The 18,048-nt window shown below is 41.3% G+C and overlaps 1 protein-coding gene across 2 annotated transcripts in view; it reads left to right on the top strand.

Annotated features, from left to right (window-relative positions):
* Positions 1-330: 330 nt before the first annotated feature.
* Positions 331-18,048, top strand: part of LOC129842990 (sprouty-related, EVH1 domain-containing protein 1-like) — a 101,984-nt gene continuing 84,266 nt past the window's right edge. The window contains exons 1-2 of one of the 2 annotated variants that reach the window (XM_055911713.1): positions 331-1,161; positions 2,581-2,658. In XM_055911713.1, the coding sequence (XP_055767688.1) occupies positions 2,642-2,658 (17 nt within the window). In that variant the 5' untranslated portion in view covers positions 331-1,161; positions 2,581-2,641. The remainder of the gene's footprint in view (positions 1,162-2,580; positions 2,659-18,048) is intronic. The other variant, XM_055911712.1, reaches the window with a different exon arrangement.

Below are 18,048 nucleotides of genomic sequence, written 5' to 3'. Positions count from 1 at the left end.
TTTGAAATCATTAAGTGGAATCTGATGTAATTCCACGTGCTGCCCCATGTAATTCGGCTCATATGTCTATACAATCTCCTCCATTTTATAGCACTAGTCTTCCAGTATGAAAGCAGTTGTTTTCTGTGACGCTAAAGGCGCGAAATGTAACCCACACCAACATAATCTACACATGATAGCCTATTGATGGTGGTATCACATACACAGTCTTTCTCACAGATTATTTTTTATTTTTTCGTGCTATCACACAGACGCTTCCCTTTTCTGTATCACTGCGTGATTGAAGGGAAACTTCTATTGGGAAGTGCAGGGACTACTTTAGGTCAATTTTGGATATAAATAATCCGAATTTATGCCTAATGACACAGGCATATTTTATCACATTTTTCTCACATATGGTTAGAGATGATGTAAGCAATAGAATTTATAGTTGAGAATCCTTTGACATATCATATGTATTTTTTTGCAGCCACGCGGAAGGATTTCATTGTAAAACTGGTGGTAGACGCTTCCGCCCAGTTTTCCGATGTTCATTGCTCGAGTTGAAAATGGAGTTCGATTAAAGCAGATGTCCAAAAACTTCTTGGGGAAAATGTAACTCACTGTATTTGCCTTTTGTATTTCAATTTCTTAATATAAATTATGTTGTACCTTTTTCTAGCTGTGGAGGCTATAATTCAACGTACACCGACACATTGACGGACCAACCAGCGCTTTTTAAGTGTTGTCCTGGACCTGAAGTTGGAGAGGGGAATGCTCGATAGCTAGCCACTAATAACGTGCCAAATGTCGGTTTTATTTTGTACGCTTTTTAGATTCTGAACGCATTGGATTTCATTTTACCGAAGAGGATGACGAAGATGTGCATTTTGTTGTGGTTGGATTTTACTTCCAGGGAAAATAAAATTAATAATCGGTTGTCATTCCTCCTCGCAATTGAGTTACAAAATTAGCTAGGCTACTTGGTTTTCCTAAAAGAGCTCAGTTATGCATGTGCCATTGTAAGACAATTAACTTTTATACAATATATAGGGATTTTATGCGAAAGAAAATGGTGATATTTGCGGTTTATTTCCCCGCCGTCACTGCGTCCTCGATGCTATTGCTAGGATTTGGATCCCCGTGAGAAAAAATGAGCGAAGATTCAACAAATCCAAACGAGTGAGTACATTTTTATCCCACATTCTAGAACGCGATGATAATTCTGCCTTCATGTATCTAATCTTCACTGCAATGATTTGCACGATTCTAAATGACTCTGTTCCACTATGATCATTGGTTCTACAAATACAATTTTGAGAACTTTCATATTTAAATGAGGTTACTATTGAATTATGTTGTTTGGTTTGGTTATTTTGTTTGGTTTTATTTTGTTTGGTTTGTTTTCCATGATCACAACAACGTGTTTTGGGACTTGATGCAATAGAAATAGAACCGTCTTATTATGGCAACGGCAGATGCAAAATGTAATTTTGACGACTGTATAGAAAATGGATTACAATCCACTCTAACATTAGCCTCATAATTAATGCAATATATATGATAGTTGTTTCCATCAAGACTGTCTTTGAAAAATACCTTATGATTGGACTGCAATTGGATAATATATATTGATATTTCAGATTGTATGTGTGACTAAATCGTGTAAATTATTACAATCACTGTGGCTATTTTGTGTTTAAGCGTATGATTTAAGAATACTTATATGCTTACTGTACCTACTCTAAAATTATATTGTCATAAGAATCAATATTATACAATAGTGTTTTCTTGACATTTGATAGCAGGTTACTCTGTTAGTTAATGTAGAGGTTTTAAAAATGTATATTCTCTCAATATTATTCTTTTTTCAATGGAAATGTGGCTGTAAACTGGTTGCTGCAAAAGTAGAAGACGCCATATTTTTTTATCAATAGCACTCATTTGCATATCACAATCTCCATTCATATATATATTTTTTTAATGGACGTATTACGTTCCAAATGTGACTGGGCTACGCCCGGAAAGCAACAGTTATGTGAATTGAAATAAGGTCCTTTGTGTCGCTGTAAATCCGTGTTGTTTTAATGGGTTGATCTCTTGCGTGGCTTGTTGACAGTCAGTGAGAAATATCTGTTCGGGAGGTGCTGTGGTCACGTGACCCCTTCCATTCATAAAGAGTACCTGGGTGCCCATTCACAGTACGCTGTACAGTACAGTGTCTCGCGACTCACTGGCGATTACACAAAGATTTGGGATGAGCTTAATCTGGATGTAGACATGACAGACATCCATTAATTTGAAAACAAATAAATCATGCAAGGATGATTTGCTCTTATCGCAGTCTTCTGATGCTCTCAATTGGCATCCATATTTTTTTTAATTCTAGATGGTTGAAATCTGTTCCTATGCAGACATTTCCATCTTTTTTGTCTTCGAAAGATGCCCATGCTTTCACACAACAGGTTGATTGATTTAAAGTGGGAGAAAAAGGACTCTGTGTCCTTGAACTAGGCAATGTAGGCATATTGTTGTTTCATATTCAATATATTACATAAGCAAGGACCATGATGTATGGTGCTTTGCGTTTGTTCTTCCTAGTGACTGCAGCAGCACAACACATAAGATGGCCAACATATGATGCAATTGAAGATCAAGGAAGATGGTGGGAAAAGAACAGTAAGCCCCGCCTGATCCATTTTTATATTTATGCTGGCTGGAATTTACCCTCAGTCTAGCAGCTGTTGTACATAACGTACGCATCTGATGACAAAGAACACACAAAGAGGCAAGATGTTTTTAATGTCACTGGATGCCATTTTGACACATTTGAGCTACACTATTGTATCAAATGTTAAGGTCTATCAGGTTTTGTACTTGTAAAACATATGACCGAGCCATTGCAATGTGTGTCTTCCGGTTTCTCCTCACAACAGCATTAAAGTTAACCATGTCAATGAGTAGCCAAGGACAATCATTGAACCACACACTTATTGTTGTGAGTCGTAAGTGTGTAAATACAATGGGATGCTCAGTAGGTTACATTGTCATCTTGTTGGGCGTTTCTGCACACTTCTCTGTTAGCATCACGGGCATAGTAATATATCATTCATTACAGCTTGTTGCTTCATCAAATGATCACAAAGCTGTGTGATGAATAAAATGTGGTTGAATGTGTGTGCTACTCACTCACACGCGAAGATGCACTCGTACAGGTTATTAAAAGATTTTTTGCTGTGAACGTGAAATGCATACCACCATGTTAAATATCCAGTCTGCATGATACACTGAAAAGAGGAAGGGCTAGGCCTAACATGGCCTACTCTGTGTGTGTGTGTGGTCGAAGAAGGTAGCATAATCCTCCAGATAAGCAAAAAATAATCACACAAAGTAGAAGAACCAGGGCGTGTCTGTCTTGGACTACAGGAGACATATCCTTACGAGGGAGCTTAGAAGTAGTCTTTAATAAGGTTCTTCTGCCATCCAGGGATTTAAGATATTACAAACATAGTAAACAAGGGTGGGCTAAAAAAGCCCAATATGATAGCAAAATCACACATGTTGTTAGCTAAATGCCAATGAGCAAATACAAACATAAACTAATGGCAAAGAATGGCAAATCCAGCTCATAAAGTTATACAAGCATAGTTAGTAGCTACCGAATGTCATTTTCAGTGAGTGGACATTTTACAAGCGAAAGTGATTGAAAGAAACTGCAAATGAATGAACAAAGTTGTGATGCATGCTTTCCTGAAGGAAGAGCAGCATGTGTACGGAGCAGAGGGGAGGGCAAAAAATGCTAGTAGGAAGCACAGGGAAATAATTACATATTTTATGTCTGGCATTGGTAAGGTCATTAATAAATAAGTAGGGTTAGTCTAATGGTTTTGGATTGATGTCCTGTCTTCTGTTTAGCCTAGTTTGCCAGTCAGGTGATTCCTCTCGGACTCCTCTTCCTATCTGTGTGATTGATTTGACAGCTCAGCATTTGTCTGTCAATGTGGGCTGTCACGATCTTATCACCTGCCCCTCGCTCCATTCCTCTGACAGGCTTCTCCCAAAATAATTCCCACAAACAACTGATTGAATGTGAGTATTGTGCCTTTACGACAGAGCATAGCTTCTTCAGCTGTTCGGCTAGTCGTTTATGGTGGTGGTAATTGCTCAGGTTTTGTGCTGTGGAACTGTGTGAAATAATGTTTAGTAGGCTACATTTTGTTAATCTCTTTAGGCTAGTGTTTCGGGTGAAGCAGTCTAATGGGGGAAATGAATAGCCTACATAACACAACTGGTGCTTTTCCATCAAGACTTACCCCCACATCAGTGGGCAGCCAGTGTTTTAGGGCGGCAGGTAGACTAGCGGTTAGTGTTGGGCCTGTAACCAAAAGGTTGCTGGTTCTGGAAAAAAGTCTGAGCCTTCCGTAAAACACTAGGGTAAATCCTCCTGGAAATGTGCCACGCCTGTAGTTTTGAAGCCTGAATGTAGCCTTGGCCTACACACTCCTCCTAGGCCTGAGTTTCAAATACCAATTGGTGTGAAGTAGGCTTGGGCGGTATCCATATTTTCACACCGTTCTTCTGCCATCCTGGGATTTACGGTATTACTGGCATAGCACACACGGGGGTTTGTCGAATTTCTTTCCTTATTGCTTTTGAGTCAATTCGTTTTGTTGTAATAAGGTAGGGGTGGTATATAGAAGATAACCCTAATGAAACCACTACTAAAGGACACCAATGAGATGAAGAGACTTGCTTGGGCCAAGAAACCAGCAATGGACATTAGACCGGTGGAAATTTGTCCTTTGGTCTGATGAGTCCAAATGTAAGATTTTTGGTTCCAACCGCCGTGTCTTTGTGAGACGCAGAGTAGGTGAACGGATGATATCTGCATGTGTGGTTCCCACCGTGAAGCATGGAGGAGGAGGTGTGGGGGTATGGGAGTGCTTTGCCTGTAACACTGTTGGTGATTTTATTTAGAATTCAATGCCAACTTAACCAGCATGGCTACCACAGCGTTCAGGGGCGATACTCCCTCCCATCTGGTTGGCACTTAGTGAGATTGACATTTGTTTTTCATCAGGACAATGACCCAACACATCTCCAGGCTGTCTAAGGGCTATTTGACCAAGGAGAGTGATGGAGAGCTGCATCAGATGACCTGGCATGCACAATGACCCAACCTCAACCCAATTGAAATGGTTTGGGATTAGTTGCACCCCAGAGTGATTGAAAAGTAGCCAACAACTGCTCAGCATATGTGGGAACTCCTTCAAGATTGTTGGAAAAGGATTCCTCATGAAGCTGGTTGAGAGAATGACAAGCGTGTGCAAAGCTGTCATCAAGGCAAAGGGTGGCTACTTTTGAAGAATATAAAATATATTTTGGTTTGTGTAACACTTTTTGGGTTCTACATGATTCCATATTTGTTATTTTGTTGTTTTGATGTCACTTATTCTACAATGTAGAAAATAGTAAAAAATAAAGACCCTTGAATGAGTAGGTGTGTCCAAACTTTTGACTTGTACTCTATATACAACTTTTGTATTGAATGTACATAGAATGCTTTCTCCCGTTGTGCTCTTTACAACGAACACGTGTCTGGCTCAACTGTTTTGGGGAACTAGGGTAAGCTTTATAACGTGACTGGTGAAGGGAAGAAAGCAATATGCTTCATCTCTCAATGTATTGCACAAGTTGACTGCGGGTATTAACTTTCAAAGTAGCAACACATTTTCCAATTTATGGAAACTACAAATAGTTTTGATGGTATTGGAAAAACCAACTCGTGGCATTTTCTATATACCCCGGTATATGGCATATGCGGTATTCCGCCCAAGCCTAGTGTGAAGTGGGTAGTCAAAGGCTTTAGAGGTCCTCAGAGTTGTCTGTAGTTTTGCTTCTGTATTCTTTTTGGGAATTAGCCCTTCGATAGTTTCTGGCCACTGCTCTGTATTGATTGAATTGGAACTTGTCATCTGTGTAAATAAAATGTATGAAGGAAGTTTTGGTCTTACATAGGCTAACAACCTGACTTTGGATTGAGTCTGAGCGCATTGTTCTTTTTTAACTGTATCAGCAGGCTGACCTAGTAGGTTGTCAAACGATCATTGATTCTTGCTCCCACTTATCTCAAGATATATCTTTTGCCAAATGTCAGAAAATGTATTTTCCCTGCCGCAACGTCAGAATTTCTCCTTTTTTTCTTTACCTATTCTTAACATCTGATAATTAGCTATGGAGGATAGGCTTGGGCGGTATACCATATATACCGGTCTATTTGAAAATGGCCACGGGATAGTTTCTCAATATCGTTAACTATTTATTTTGAAGTTGTTTAAATACATTTTAATATTTGTATCTACTTTTTAAGTAAATACATGCAGTCATCCGGTGCAATATGTTAAGAGATAAAGACAAACGCATTCTTCATTTCACCTGTCACAAAATGTTTCATTATAAAGTTTGGGAGTTTGGCTATGATGCCCTTTATCTACTTCCCCAGAGTAAGATGAACTTGTGGATAACATTTTTGTCTCTGTGTCCTGTATGAAGGGAGTCTCATTAGCCAATGCCTACTAGCGTTGCCCATAGGCTTCCAGTACTAGCATGCTAAGGATGTGTAAAATGTTCTAAATGCTCTGCAGTTGTGGATTTGGTTTGCCAGTTTATTAGCTAGTTAGCTAAGTGGTTAGCTTCTTCCAAAATAAAGCATTGTTTGGTAACAGCAGAGAATCCCCTCTTGGATCTGTCTAATATTTGTTTTGGTCTTGCAGCAAACTGAGTAGCTTTTTTGAGTTACTAGTGTAACTTTATGAGCTGGGATGTCTGTCCTGCAAATAGTTTAGGTCAGACGGTTGAAAATGTTTAATGCACACATCAGCATTTTGTTATTCTCTATGGGATTTTACATGTACCAAGCCTAATGGAGGATGAGCAGTTGTTTAATCTGTGAAATTACCCTGTGTACAGGCTATTTATAGTCTGATTTTCTGTTAGATGGTGTTGTATTGTTTGCATGACAATACTTCTCTATAAATCTGTCTGGATGAATGGGATGATTTGTTACTGACAGTGTGTTACTGTGCAACTGAGCAGGCCCTGTACAGTATGAATGTAGTCTGTTGTGGCTCTTCTCTTCCCATGGCCAGAGTTACGATTCGGTATACCTTAAACCCGAGCAACTTCCCTATTCTATTTCTCATTTCCTCTTAAAAGTATTTTAGGAGCAGACCTAAACTAGTAAATATCATCAGTGTATTTGGATAGTAATACATTTTGTCTTCTCATTCTTTAAAACAGCACTGTACCCATTTAGTTGACTGTCTCAACAATAAAGACAAAATGTTAATGCGTATGCAATGCCCATGTTTCCTTTGAAAATGCTAGGCTATGCTGTGTCGTATTAGACCAGGCTAAAAAGTCCTCTCCATTTCTTTTTGTCACCAGATGTATAGTGACGTCTTTTTTTTCAAGGAGCTCTCTGGTGTGCCCTGGCCATATGCTTCTACGAAATTCTTTGAGCAGTAAAACGTCAAAATTGTATGTATTGTTTTCAGTTGTGCTGCTGCATGAAGGCTTTGCTGGGAGCTGCTGCAGCTGAGGTAAGACTGTTCTTTCCTGCAAGACCACTGACATAAAAGGGCACAGATGTAAATACAAAACCTTGTCTTTTGATTGAGTTTCCAAACTCTTTGAAAACAGGAAGGAGTTGGGGCCTGTGAGTGTATTCGCATGTGTACATGCTTGTCTAGTTTGTGTCTATAACATATAAGTAGGTATAGGCTAGATGAGGGGATTGAAGCAAACATAACTTCATTTTATAGAAGGAATCTTTTATGAACCAAACGTTTGACCGGGTATGTCGCCTATTATAGGGAAATTTATGCTCATCTGTTGAGTCATCTTATTAGCCATTTTTAGGAATTGAACCTGACTTTTTATGAGAAGCCACTTCTCCAATGTGTAGCCTACACCTGTGAAGTGTTTCTCACAAGGTCTTCTAGCTAGAACACTTTTCAACACAGTTCTTTGCAGCGTGCTAGATTGTAATGGGCAGTACAGTAGTCTAGTTTGATGGTTTCTTTACAACTCGCCACAATGTGAATATTTTTTAATAGTATGCTGTGGTTGTGATGCTTTAACAACAGTGTGGATTACAGGGACAGTTTACAGCATACTAATGCGCCATTTCTGTGATTTGTTAACAACCATGGTGGATGGATGATGGCTTCTTTACAGCATGGTGCATTCCTTGTAATGAGGTCTTGCTTCTTCTCAGCCTTGTCCTCGTACCCGTTCCTAGCACTCCCCAGTCTTAAATCTGAGATTCTGCAGTAACTATTGCAATTAGAAAGAAGCAGGGTCTCCAAAGACTACTTTCACATCAAAGCCGCCCGTAGACGCCGTAGCAGTCCAAATTTGCCATTCCTCTTTTTCCCGTAATGGTGAGTGCAAGGTTTTAATTTGCCAAATGCTTGCAGTTTTAATTATGATCATCTCAATATGTGGTGCTTTGATGTTTGAGAATAGTTTTGGGGCTTTTGATACACATATGGGATTCTTTTGATTTATTTCAGTACACCGGTGCTGGGGTACCCAGAACACTGTCGTTGGTGTTGCAGGCCCAAACGTGTAATGAGGTTGGTTAGCATTGGTGTGAGGCATAAAATCATTGTTACTGAAACATTGCTGGAGTAGCTTGGCATGGTGCTTTAGTGCCCGTTCATATTTACTAGACTTGTTACCAGCACCGGTGTTCACATTAGCTACACTTACCGTGGCTTCAGCGACAATATGTTCTCTCTGCCCACCTCTAGTATTGTAAATCTCACAGAATGCCATGCGAGCATCTTCTCATCTTAACCATTAGACCTACAGTACTTCAATAATACAACATGATACACCAATTCACACATGTGCAGACCATTTTAAGAGGGTTTATCTTCCCATTTGCAAACTCAAATTACAGGAGTCAGACAATAACACAGAAGTTCGTTACGACGCCGAACTGCAGTCAGGTCAAGACCCTGGTGAGGACGAGAAGCACGCAGATGCGCTTCCCTGAGACTATTTCTGACAAATTCTTTGGTGGTGCAAACCTACAGCTTCATCAGGTGGCTGGTCTCAGACCATCCCGCAGGTGAAGAAGCCGGATGCGGAGAGCCTGGGCTGGCGTGGTTATACGTGGTCTGCGGTTGTGAGGCCAATTTGGACATATTGCCAAATTCTCTAAAACAGCGTTGGAAGCATCTTATAGTAGAGAAATTAACTTTCTATTCTCTGGCAACAGCTCTGGTGGACATTCCAGCAGTCAGCATGCCAATGCATGCTCCCTCAACTTGAGACATCTGTGGCATTGTGTTGTGACAAAATGGCACATTTTTAGAGTGGCCTTTTATTGTCCCCAGCACAAGGTGAACCTGTGTAATGATCATACTGTTTAATCACCTTGATATGCCACACATGTCAGGTGGATGGATTATCTTGGCAAACGTGAAATGCTCACTAACAGGGATGCGAGCAAATTTGTGCACAAAATTTGAGAGGCTTTTTGTCTGTATGGGATCTTTTATTTCAGCTCATGAAACGTGGGACCAACACTTTACATGTTGCATTTATATTTTTGTTCAGTTAGATTATATTACAATTTAAGATAATTACCTCAACTAACCAGGCTTCGTTTTATCCTATAATGCAAGTCATTACATGGGATACAGTGCCTTCGGAAAGTATTGAGACCCCTTGACATTTTCCACATTTTGTTACGTTACAGCCTTTTTCTAAAATGTCCTCATTAATCTACACACAATACCCCATAATGACAAAGCAAAAAAACAATTGTAAATATTTTTTCCCGCAAATGTATTAAAAATGAACTGAAATCACATTTACTGCACCTTTTGGCAGTGATTACAGACTTGAGACTTCTTGGGTATAACTCTATAACCTTGGCACACCTTCATTTGGGGAGTTTCTCCCATTCTTCTCTGCAGATCCTCTCAAGCTCTGTCAGGTTGGATGGAAAGCGTTGCTGCACAGCTATTTTCAGGTCTCCAGAGATGTTCGATCTTGTCCAGGCTCTGGCTGGGCCACTCAAGGACATTCTGAGACTTTTCCCAATGCCACTCCTGTGTTGTCTTAGAGAACCTGCACCAGGGCACTCAGGACTTCATCAGGGATCTCTCTCTACTTTCCTCTGTTCATTTTCTTCCCTCGATCCTGACTAGTCTCCCAGTCCCAGCTGCTGAAAAACATTCCCACAGCATGATTCTGCCACCACCATGCTTCACCATGGGGATAGTGCCAGGTTTCCTCCACATGTGACGCTTGGCATTCAGGCCAAGGAGTTCAATCTTGGTTTCATCAGACCAGAGAATCTTGTTTCTCATGGGCCGAGCGTCCTTCAGGTGCCTTTTTGCAAACTCCAAGCGGGATGTCATGTGCCTTTTACTGAGGAGTGGCTTCCGTCTGGCCACTCTACCATAGAGACCTGATTGGTGGAGTGCTGCAGAGATGATTGACCTTCTGTACGGTTCTCCCATCTCCACAGAGGAACTCTAGAGCTCTGTCAGAGTGGCCATCGGGTTCTTGGTCACCTCCCCGACTAAGGCCCTTCTCCCCCGTTTGGTCGGGTGTTCAGCTCTAGGAAGAGTCTTGGTGCTTCCAATTTCTTCAATTTAAGAATGATGGAGGACACTGTGTTCTTGGGGACCTTCAATGCTGCAGACATTTTTTGGTACCCTTCCACAGATTTGTGACTCAACATAATCCTGTCTCGGGAGTTCTTTGGACAATTCCTTAAATTCCTTCGGTTTTTGCTCTGACATGCACTGTCAACTGTGGGACCTTTTATATAGACCTGTGTGTGTCTTTCCAAATCATGTCCAATCAATTGAATTTACCACAGGTGCACTCCAAGTTGTAGAAACATCTAAAGGATGATCAATGGAAACTGGATGCACTGGAGTTCAATTTTGAGTCTCATAGCAAAGCATCTGGATACTTATGTAAATAAGGTATTTCTGTTTGTTTTAAAAAAAATAAAATAAATGTGCAAACATTTCAAAAAACCTGTTTCAACGCTTTGTCGTTATGGGGTATTATGTGTAGATTGATTAGGCATTTTATTTAATCCATTTTCTAATAAGGCTGTAATGTAACGATGTGAAAAGGTCAAGGGGTCTGAGTATTTTCCGAATGCAATGTATACAGTGCCTTCAGAAAGTATTCTTAGTTCTTGACTTTCCATGTGGTTTCAGCCTGATTTTCAAAATGGATTAAATCGTTATTTACTCACCCATCTACACACACTACCCCATAATGATAAAGTGATTTTTTTTTTTTAAATTAAATTATGCAAGTGTATTAAATTATAAGTATTCCCACCCCTAAGTCAATACATGTTAGAATCACTTTTGGCAGTGATTACAGCTGTGAGTCTTTCTGGGTAAGTCTCTAAAAACTTTGCACACCTGGATTGTATCCTCTGCTTGGAGAAACCATGAAGTGGGCAGGGCAGTACGGATTTATTCTCTTACATCTGCAAGCAGTCTGAACATCAAACAATATGGCATTGTCTCCCTCAATCAGTGCAATGGCTACTGCTATAGGTTTCAGGCTGCTTACCACTCTCTCCCAAAATACATCATGCAGGAGGATCCTCTTGATGGGGCTGTCCATATCGGCAGACTGTGATATGGCCATTTCTTGGAGAGACTCCTTCCCCTCCAGGAGACTGTCAAACATGATGACTACGCCACCCCGACGGGTGTTGCTGGGCAGCTTCAATGTGGTGCTCTTATTCTTCTCACTTTGCTTGGCGAGGTAGATTTGCTGCTATAACTTGATGACCCTTCACATACCTAACCATTTCCTTAGCTCTCTTGTAGAGTGTATCCATTGTTTTCAGTGCCATGATGTCCTTGGAGAGCAGATTCAATGCATGAGCAGCACAGCCAATGGGTGTGATGTGAGGGTAGGACTCCTCCACTTTAGACCAAGCAGCCTTCATGTTCGCAGCATTGTCTGTCACCAGTGCAAATACTTTCAGTGGTCCAAGGTCATTGATGACTGGCTTCAGCTCATTTGCAAAGTAGAGACCGATGTGTCTGTTGTCCCTTGTGTCTGTGCTCTTGTAGAATTCTGGTTGAGGGGTGGAGATTATGTAGTTTTAATTATTCATTGCCCTCCCATCAGAGATGATTGCAATAGTCTGCTTTCACAATGATTTGCTTGACCTTCACTTAAACTCTGTTGAACTCTGCATCCAGCAAATGAGGAGATGAAGCATGTCTAGTTGGAGGGGTGTATGCTGGGCGAAGAACATTCAAAAATCTCTTCCAATACACATTGCCTGTGAGCATCAGAGGTGAACCAGTTGCACACACAGCTAGAGCAAGACATTCATCAGCATTTCTCTGACTACGTTCCTCCATTGAGTCCATAAAACTTCTGATTCCAGGAGGACCATGAGCTGTTATCGATAAGGTGTCACATTCATCATTTTCACCTCTATTAGAAGTATAGGGACTTTTGTCAGAGGTTGCTTGTGAGTGCTGAAGGAATTTTATGCATTTGACCAGATGATTCTGCATCTTTGTTGCATTCTTCACATATGATTTGGCACAGTATTTGCACATGTACACAGCTTTTCCTTCTACATTAGGTGCAGTGAAATGTCTCCACACATCAGATAGTGCCCGTGGCATTTTCCTGTAAAGATTAGAAAAAAAGGATTTATTTATCTGTACAATTCCATGTACAGATAAATAGTTAAGCAGTTAGATTAAACAACTCCTTTGTAAGATACATGTTTTAAAATGAAACATGTATGGAAACAGGTGAATTTACACTTCTCAGTTAGCAGGCTCAAGCAAGCTAAAACACACATGGTAGCAAAAACTAACTAGCAGAAATTATTAACAAGGTAGAAATGATTTAAACACACTTTCCTGTACGATACTATTTACTAGTTAACAAAAAATCATGTATGTCATATAAAATATATTGACCCCACCCAGTATTGTAATCAAAACTCACCAGAAAGGATGTGGTCCTTGGCTCAGACAGTGTAGTAGTGTGGGCTCAATAACATCTCATTAGTGTGCAAGATCTTGAGAATCAGCTGTACATGTGATGGATGAATGCACTGTGCATGCAGAGGGTTTCAATTCCATTGAATTTGGGATAGTTTAACCAAAATATGCCACAATACCTAGAATTGCCTTGTATCTCACAGAAACTGGGATACACTTCACATGGAAAAATTCTGGAATTTTACCGGACATTTTCTGACCCTTTGCAACCCTAGTTTTAGGCCTACATTACAGCAATACGTCTATTCTGTATTTTATTTCCCCCAACGCCTCCTTGAGAATCTACTTGAACTTTAGTCAATGTAAATGATGTTTCTTTTTACATTTTCTATCCGTTTTTCTGTGATTAGAGCTTAAAGGTTGTTCTTCAACCAGTCTCTCATTCTTTGTTACACTTCTATATAGGCTAGGATATGTAGGCTATTTATAGCCATCTTGTTGGGTATTTTTGCTCTTGTACGGAAGGCATGGTGCATTTCAGGATAGCTAGGTTCATCGTTAACTACCCTAATACTTGCTGTACATAGAACCCTTTAGAGCATGGCACTTGCAACGCCAGGGTTGTGGGTTCGATTCCCACGGGAGACCAGAATGAAACTGTATGGACTTGCTACTACTGTAAGTCGCTCTCGATAAGGGCGTCTGCTAAATGACTAAAACTGTAAAATTCCATGGTTGGGTTCTGGCATTTGTCCAGCATCCGAAAGGTTGTGTTGGTGTTTTGTTTTGGGTCTCCATGCCTGTTGTGTATTTGTAAAACATTTAAACAGTAGCCAATGTTCTTTTGGAAATGTGAAGATATGTGTGTGTTAGCATATATTCGACCTTGATGCAGTTACTCAGTTTGCATGGAAGAAGGTATCCAGATGATTCTGCCATAAAAAAATGAGTCCATGCTAGTGAAAAAAATACATTCTCTAAATGTTTTCTCTCCTCTGCTAGCGGTTCCATTCCCAATCTGCGGAAGGATAATCTAAAGAATCAGATTGGGAGGGGTAGCTTGTGTTTATTTTCCAAATGACTTTTTTTATTTTAAATCTTAAACCCAAAGTGGGCTGTTGGGGCTTGACGGCCTTCCTCCGCTTTAGGTACAAGGGGGAGTGGTGGAGCGGTCTCCCCTTTTTCTAATGCTAATGAAAAGAGGAACGGTTTTCCAGCCTTTAGCTTGCAGAGTGTGTCTCTCCTGCAGCATGTTCCATTGCCTGGGCATTGTGAGAGCACAAAACTCCAGGCCTGGGATCCAGTAACGTGAAATTTCAGCAGAGAAGCAGCCATTGTGTAGAGAGGCAGCCGTAGAGGGTGATGGGTGGGAGGGGAGGGAGGGAGGGTGACTTGGCGATCACCCAGGGCTCAGGCCACATCGTCCCACTCCTACTCTCACATCGTCCCACTCCTGTCTTACTTTCAGGCCTCCTCCTCCTCTCCCCCCAGGGGCTGAGGCAGAGCATGCTGGAGCTCTGTGAGCCACAGTCCAGAGCCACAGACAAACGGACACTTTGTTAGGCCAGGAAATGGTTGTCCCAGGATCCCCCTTCACCACCACACACTGAAGCCGCCAGGCCCTCTGGGCGCAGGCCTGGCCAGCACGTGCTCTCAAGTACAGCCCTAGCCTACAGCCCTTTATGTTGCTGTTCCTGCTGTGTGTTTGGGTGGCTTGTACTGTGGTGGTGTGTGTACTGTGGTGGTGTGTGTAATGTATAGCCTAGTTTGGTGAAGTTGAGCTGGTTTAGCAGTGTTTTCCGCAAGTACATGGAGTTGTCAGCCGAATAGAAAAAGTAGCCCGCCAGGTAGTTCTGGGCGGTGGGGGTCCGGGAGGCATGCCCCCTGAGGAAAAAACAATTCCAGAATGAGCTCTTTTGGTGACCTCTGGTACATTCTAATGCCCATAATTCCATCTGAAATACACAGCTAAGTTATGGGAGGTAAAGTCATTAAAGTAGACCATATCTCCAGTTTTACTGCAAGGTATGAATTACCACAATTATGTTTGGTCTTCAAATTATGTATTTTTTGGGGCTCTGCTGCTGTGTACACTTAGGGCAATGAAACCAATATGTAATTTTGGTCAACTATCCCTTTAACAGTTTGGCCTGTCAAATCAAGGATGTTTGAGTCACATGGTAGGGTTTCAGACCTGGCAATCAATCACTGTGGGTGGGAATTTGAGAGAAGGCGGTAGATTAGTATTCTAGTCTATCCCCTTTTCAATGTAACATATCGTGACAAACTAAAACTAGTCGACTCTTTTAGTTTGGTTTATTTTCTTAACCTAATGAAAAATGCTCTGTAAAGTACACATGGATTCCCTGTTGAGAAACAATATAGAAATCAAGGAAAATGGTTAAAACAAAACATTTATGGGGAGTATCCCCAGCCCCCCTGCCAGATTGTATAAAAGTGGGGGTGCACAAAGTCAGGCACCCGTGAATAGACCTACGAGAATGTTTTGAAGACTGAAGCAGGTGTTAAACATGGGCTTTGCTACACAAAAAGAAGCAGTTGACTACTCCATTGTTGACACTAATCAAATCAGTAACAATGACATAAGTAACAATGACATAAGTACACTATATATACAAAAGTATGTGGAGACCCCTCAAGTAGTGGATTTGGCTATTTCAGACACACCCATTGCTGACAGGTGTATAAAATCGAGCACACAGCCATGCAATTTACATAGACAAACATTGGCATTAGAATGGCCTTACTGAAGAGTTCAGTGACTTTCACCTTTCCAACAAGTCAATTTGTCAAATTCGGCGGATGCCAGGAGAACACTACCTGCCCCAATGCATAGTGCCAAATGTAAAATTTGGTCCGGGCTAAGCCACAAAGCGAAGTCCATACAGAAATGGTATGTCAAGATACTTTTGATCATGTAGTGTGTCATGACATTAGCTTTTATAACCTTCTATCTGTCCTCTTATTATATTATGTACCAGAATGAGGCTCTCTCCACTACCAATGGTTCCTGCATTGAAGATTCAACATCTTCAATGAGTGTTTTCATAATTGATCTGCAGATAATCGCCAAAAGCAGTAGTAGCCTACCAGTATGCAAATTAGGGAACCAAATGAACAGCTAGCTCTCTCACCGACTCGATTCAGGTTCGGTTGACCTAACAGATTAGTTTAATTGTCATTTGTTCGTGAACAACCCAACCCATCACTAGGCTACACTGACATGTCACTTTAGCAGTTATGGGCTTCAAATTATTGGAAGATATAAACAAGATCTTTGGTTTACTTGTCCCGATGCGATACCATGGACATGCGATACCATGGACATGACTATGTTGTATGATTTATGAATAGCAAAGAAATATCGGAGATTTACTTTATTCAGTCAGTTCAACACCTTTTTATATACTAGTCAACACAAGCTGTTCGGTCGTCAATCAACGCGCAGTAAATAGCCTATATTCTCCAAAAACGTGGCTGGCTGTATAGGTGCTACAAAACAATAATTATAAACTCAGCAAAAAAAGAAACGTCCTCTCACTGTCAACTGCGTTGATTTTCAGCAAACTTAGCATGTGTAAATATTTGTATGAACATAAGATTCAACAACTGAGACACAAACTGAACAAGTTCCACAGACATGTGACTAACAGAAATTGAATGTGTCCCTGAACAAAGGAGGGGGTCAAATCAAATTCAGTATCTGGTGTGGCCACCAGCTGCATTAAGTACTGCAGTGCATCTCCTCCTCATGGACTGCACCATAGTTGCCAGTTCTTGCTGTGAGAAGCACCTGCAAGTTCCCGGACATTTCTGGGGGGGAATAGCCCTAGCCTTCACCCTCCGATCCAACAGGTCCCAGACCTGCTCAATGGGATTGAGATCCGGGCTTTTTGCTGGCCATGGCAGAACACTGACATTCCTGTCTTGCAGGAAATCACGCATAGAACGAGCAGTGTGGCATTGTCATGCTGGAGGGTCATGTCAAGATGAGCCTGCAGGAAGGGTACCACATGAGGGAGGAGGATGTCTTCCCTGTAATTGAGACTGCCTGCAATGACAACAAGCTCAGTCCGATGATGCTGTGACACACCGCCCCAGACCATCCCGCTCCAGAGTATAGGCCTCGGTGTAACGCTCATTCCTTCGACGATAAACGCGAATCCGACCATCACCCCTGGTGAGACAAAACCGCGACTCGTCAGTGAAGAGCACTTTTTGCCAGTCCTGTCTGATCCAGCGACGGAGGGTTTGTTCCCATAGGTGTGACCTTGTTGCCGGTGGTGTCTGGTGAGGACCTGCTTTACAACAGGCCTACAAGCCCTCAGTCCAGCCTCACTCAGCCTATTGCGGACAGTCTGAGCACTGATAGAGGAATTGTGCATTCCTGGTGTAACTCGGGCAGTTGTTGTTGCCATCCTGTACCTGTCCCACAGGTGTGATGTTCAGATGTACCGATCCTGTGCAGGTGTTGTTACACTTGGTCTGCCACTGCGAGGACGATCAGCTGACCGTCCTGTCACAGTACAGACATTGCAATTTATTGCCCTGGCCACATCTGCAGTCCTCATGCCTCTTAATAACCGTTGCATGTTCATTAATTGTTTATGGTTCATTAAACAAGCATGGGAAACAGTGTTTAAACCCTTTACAATGAAGATCTGTTAAGGGTCCTGAAAAAAGGAAGTTTCTTTTTTTGCTGAGTTTGTGCAGTATGTAGAATTACCTGGTTGCTAAAAGTCTAATAGTTTGCCTAATTTCAGTATGAGAAAACAATCAATGTGTAGAGAATCATTGTACCATCTAAACCACTGTGAAATATCCTTTCACTAACACAAAATATTTTATTTTCAGCTGTTTGAAGCTGGTGTACAAAACCGAAAGCAACAACTAAACTTAAGACCTGGAAGCATAGAAATAGTGCACATAGAACAGATCTACCACTTCTTAGATTTGCTTTCAATGAGTGATTTTCTTTTCCGATGTGAATTTAGTCGGGTCGACCCAGAAAGTA

This window comes from Salvelinus fontinalis, unplaced genomic scaffold, assembly GCF_029448725.1.
Source record: "Salvelinus fontinalis isolate EN_2023a unplaced genomic scaffold, ASM2944872v1 scaffold_0084, whole genome shotgun sequence".
Classification (NCBI taxonomy): Eukaryota; Metazoa; Chordata; class Actinopteri; order Salmoniformes; family Salmonidae; genus Salvelinus; species Salvelinus fontinalis.
The sequence above is the reverse complement of the archived record's forward strand: the minus strand, read 5'-3'. Positions and strand labels throughout refer to the sequence as shown.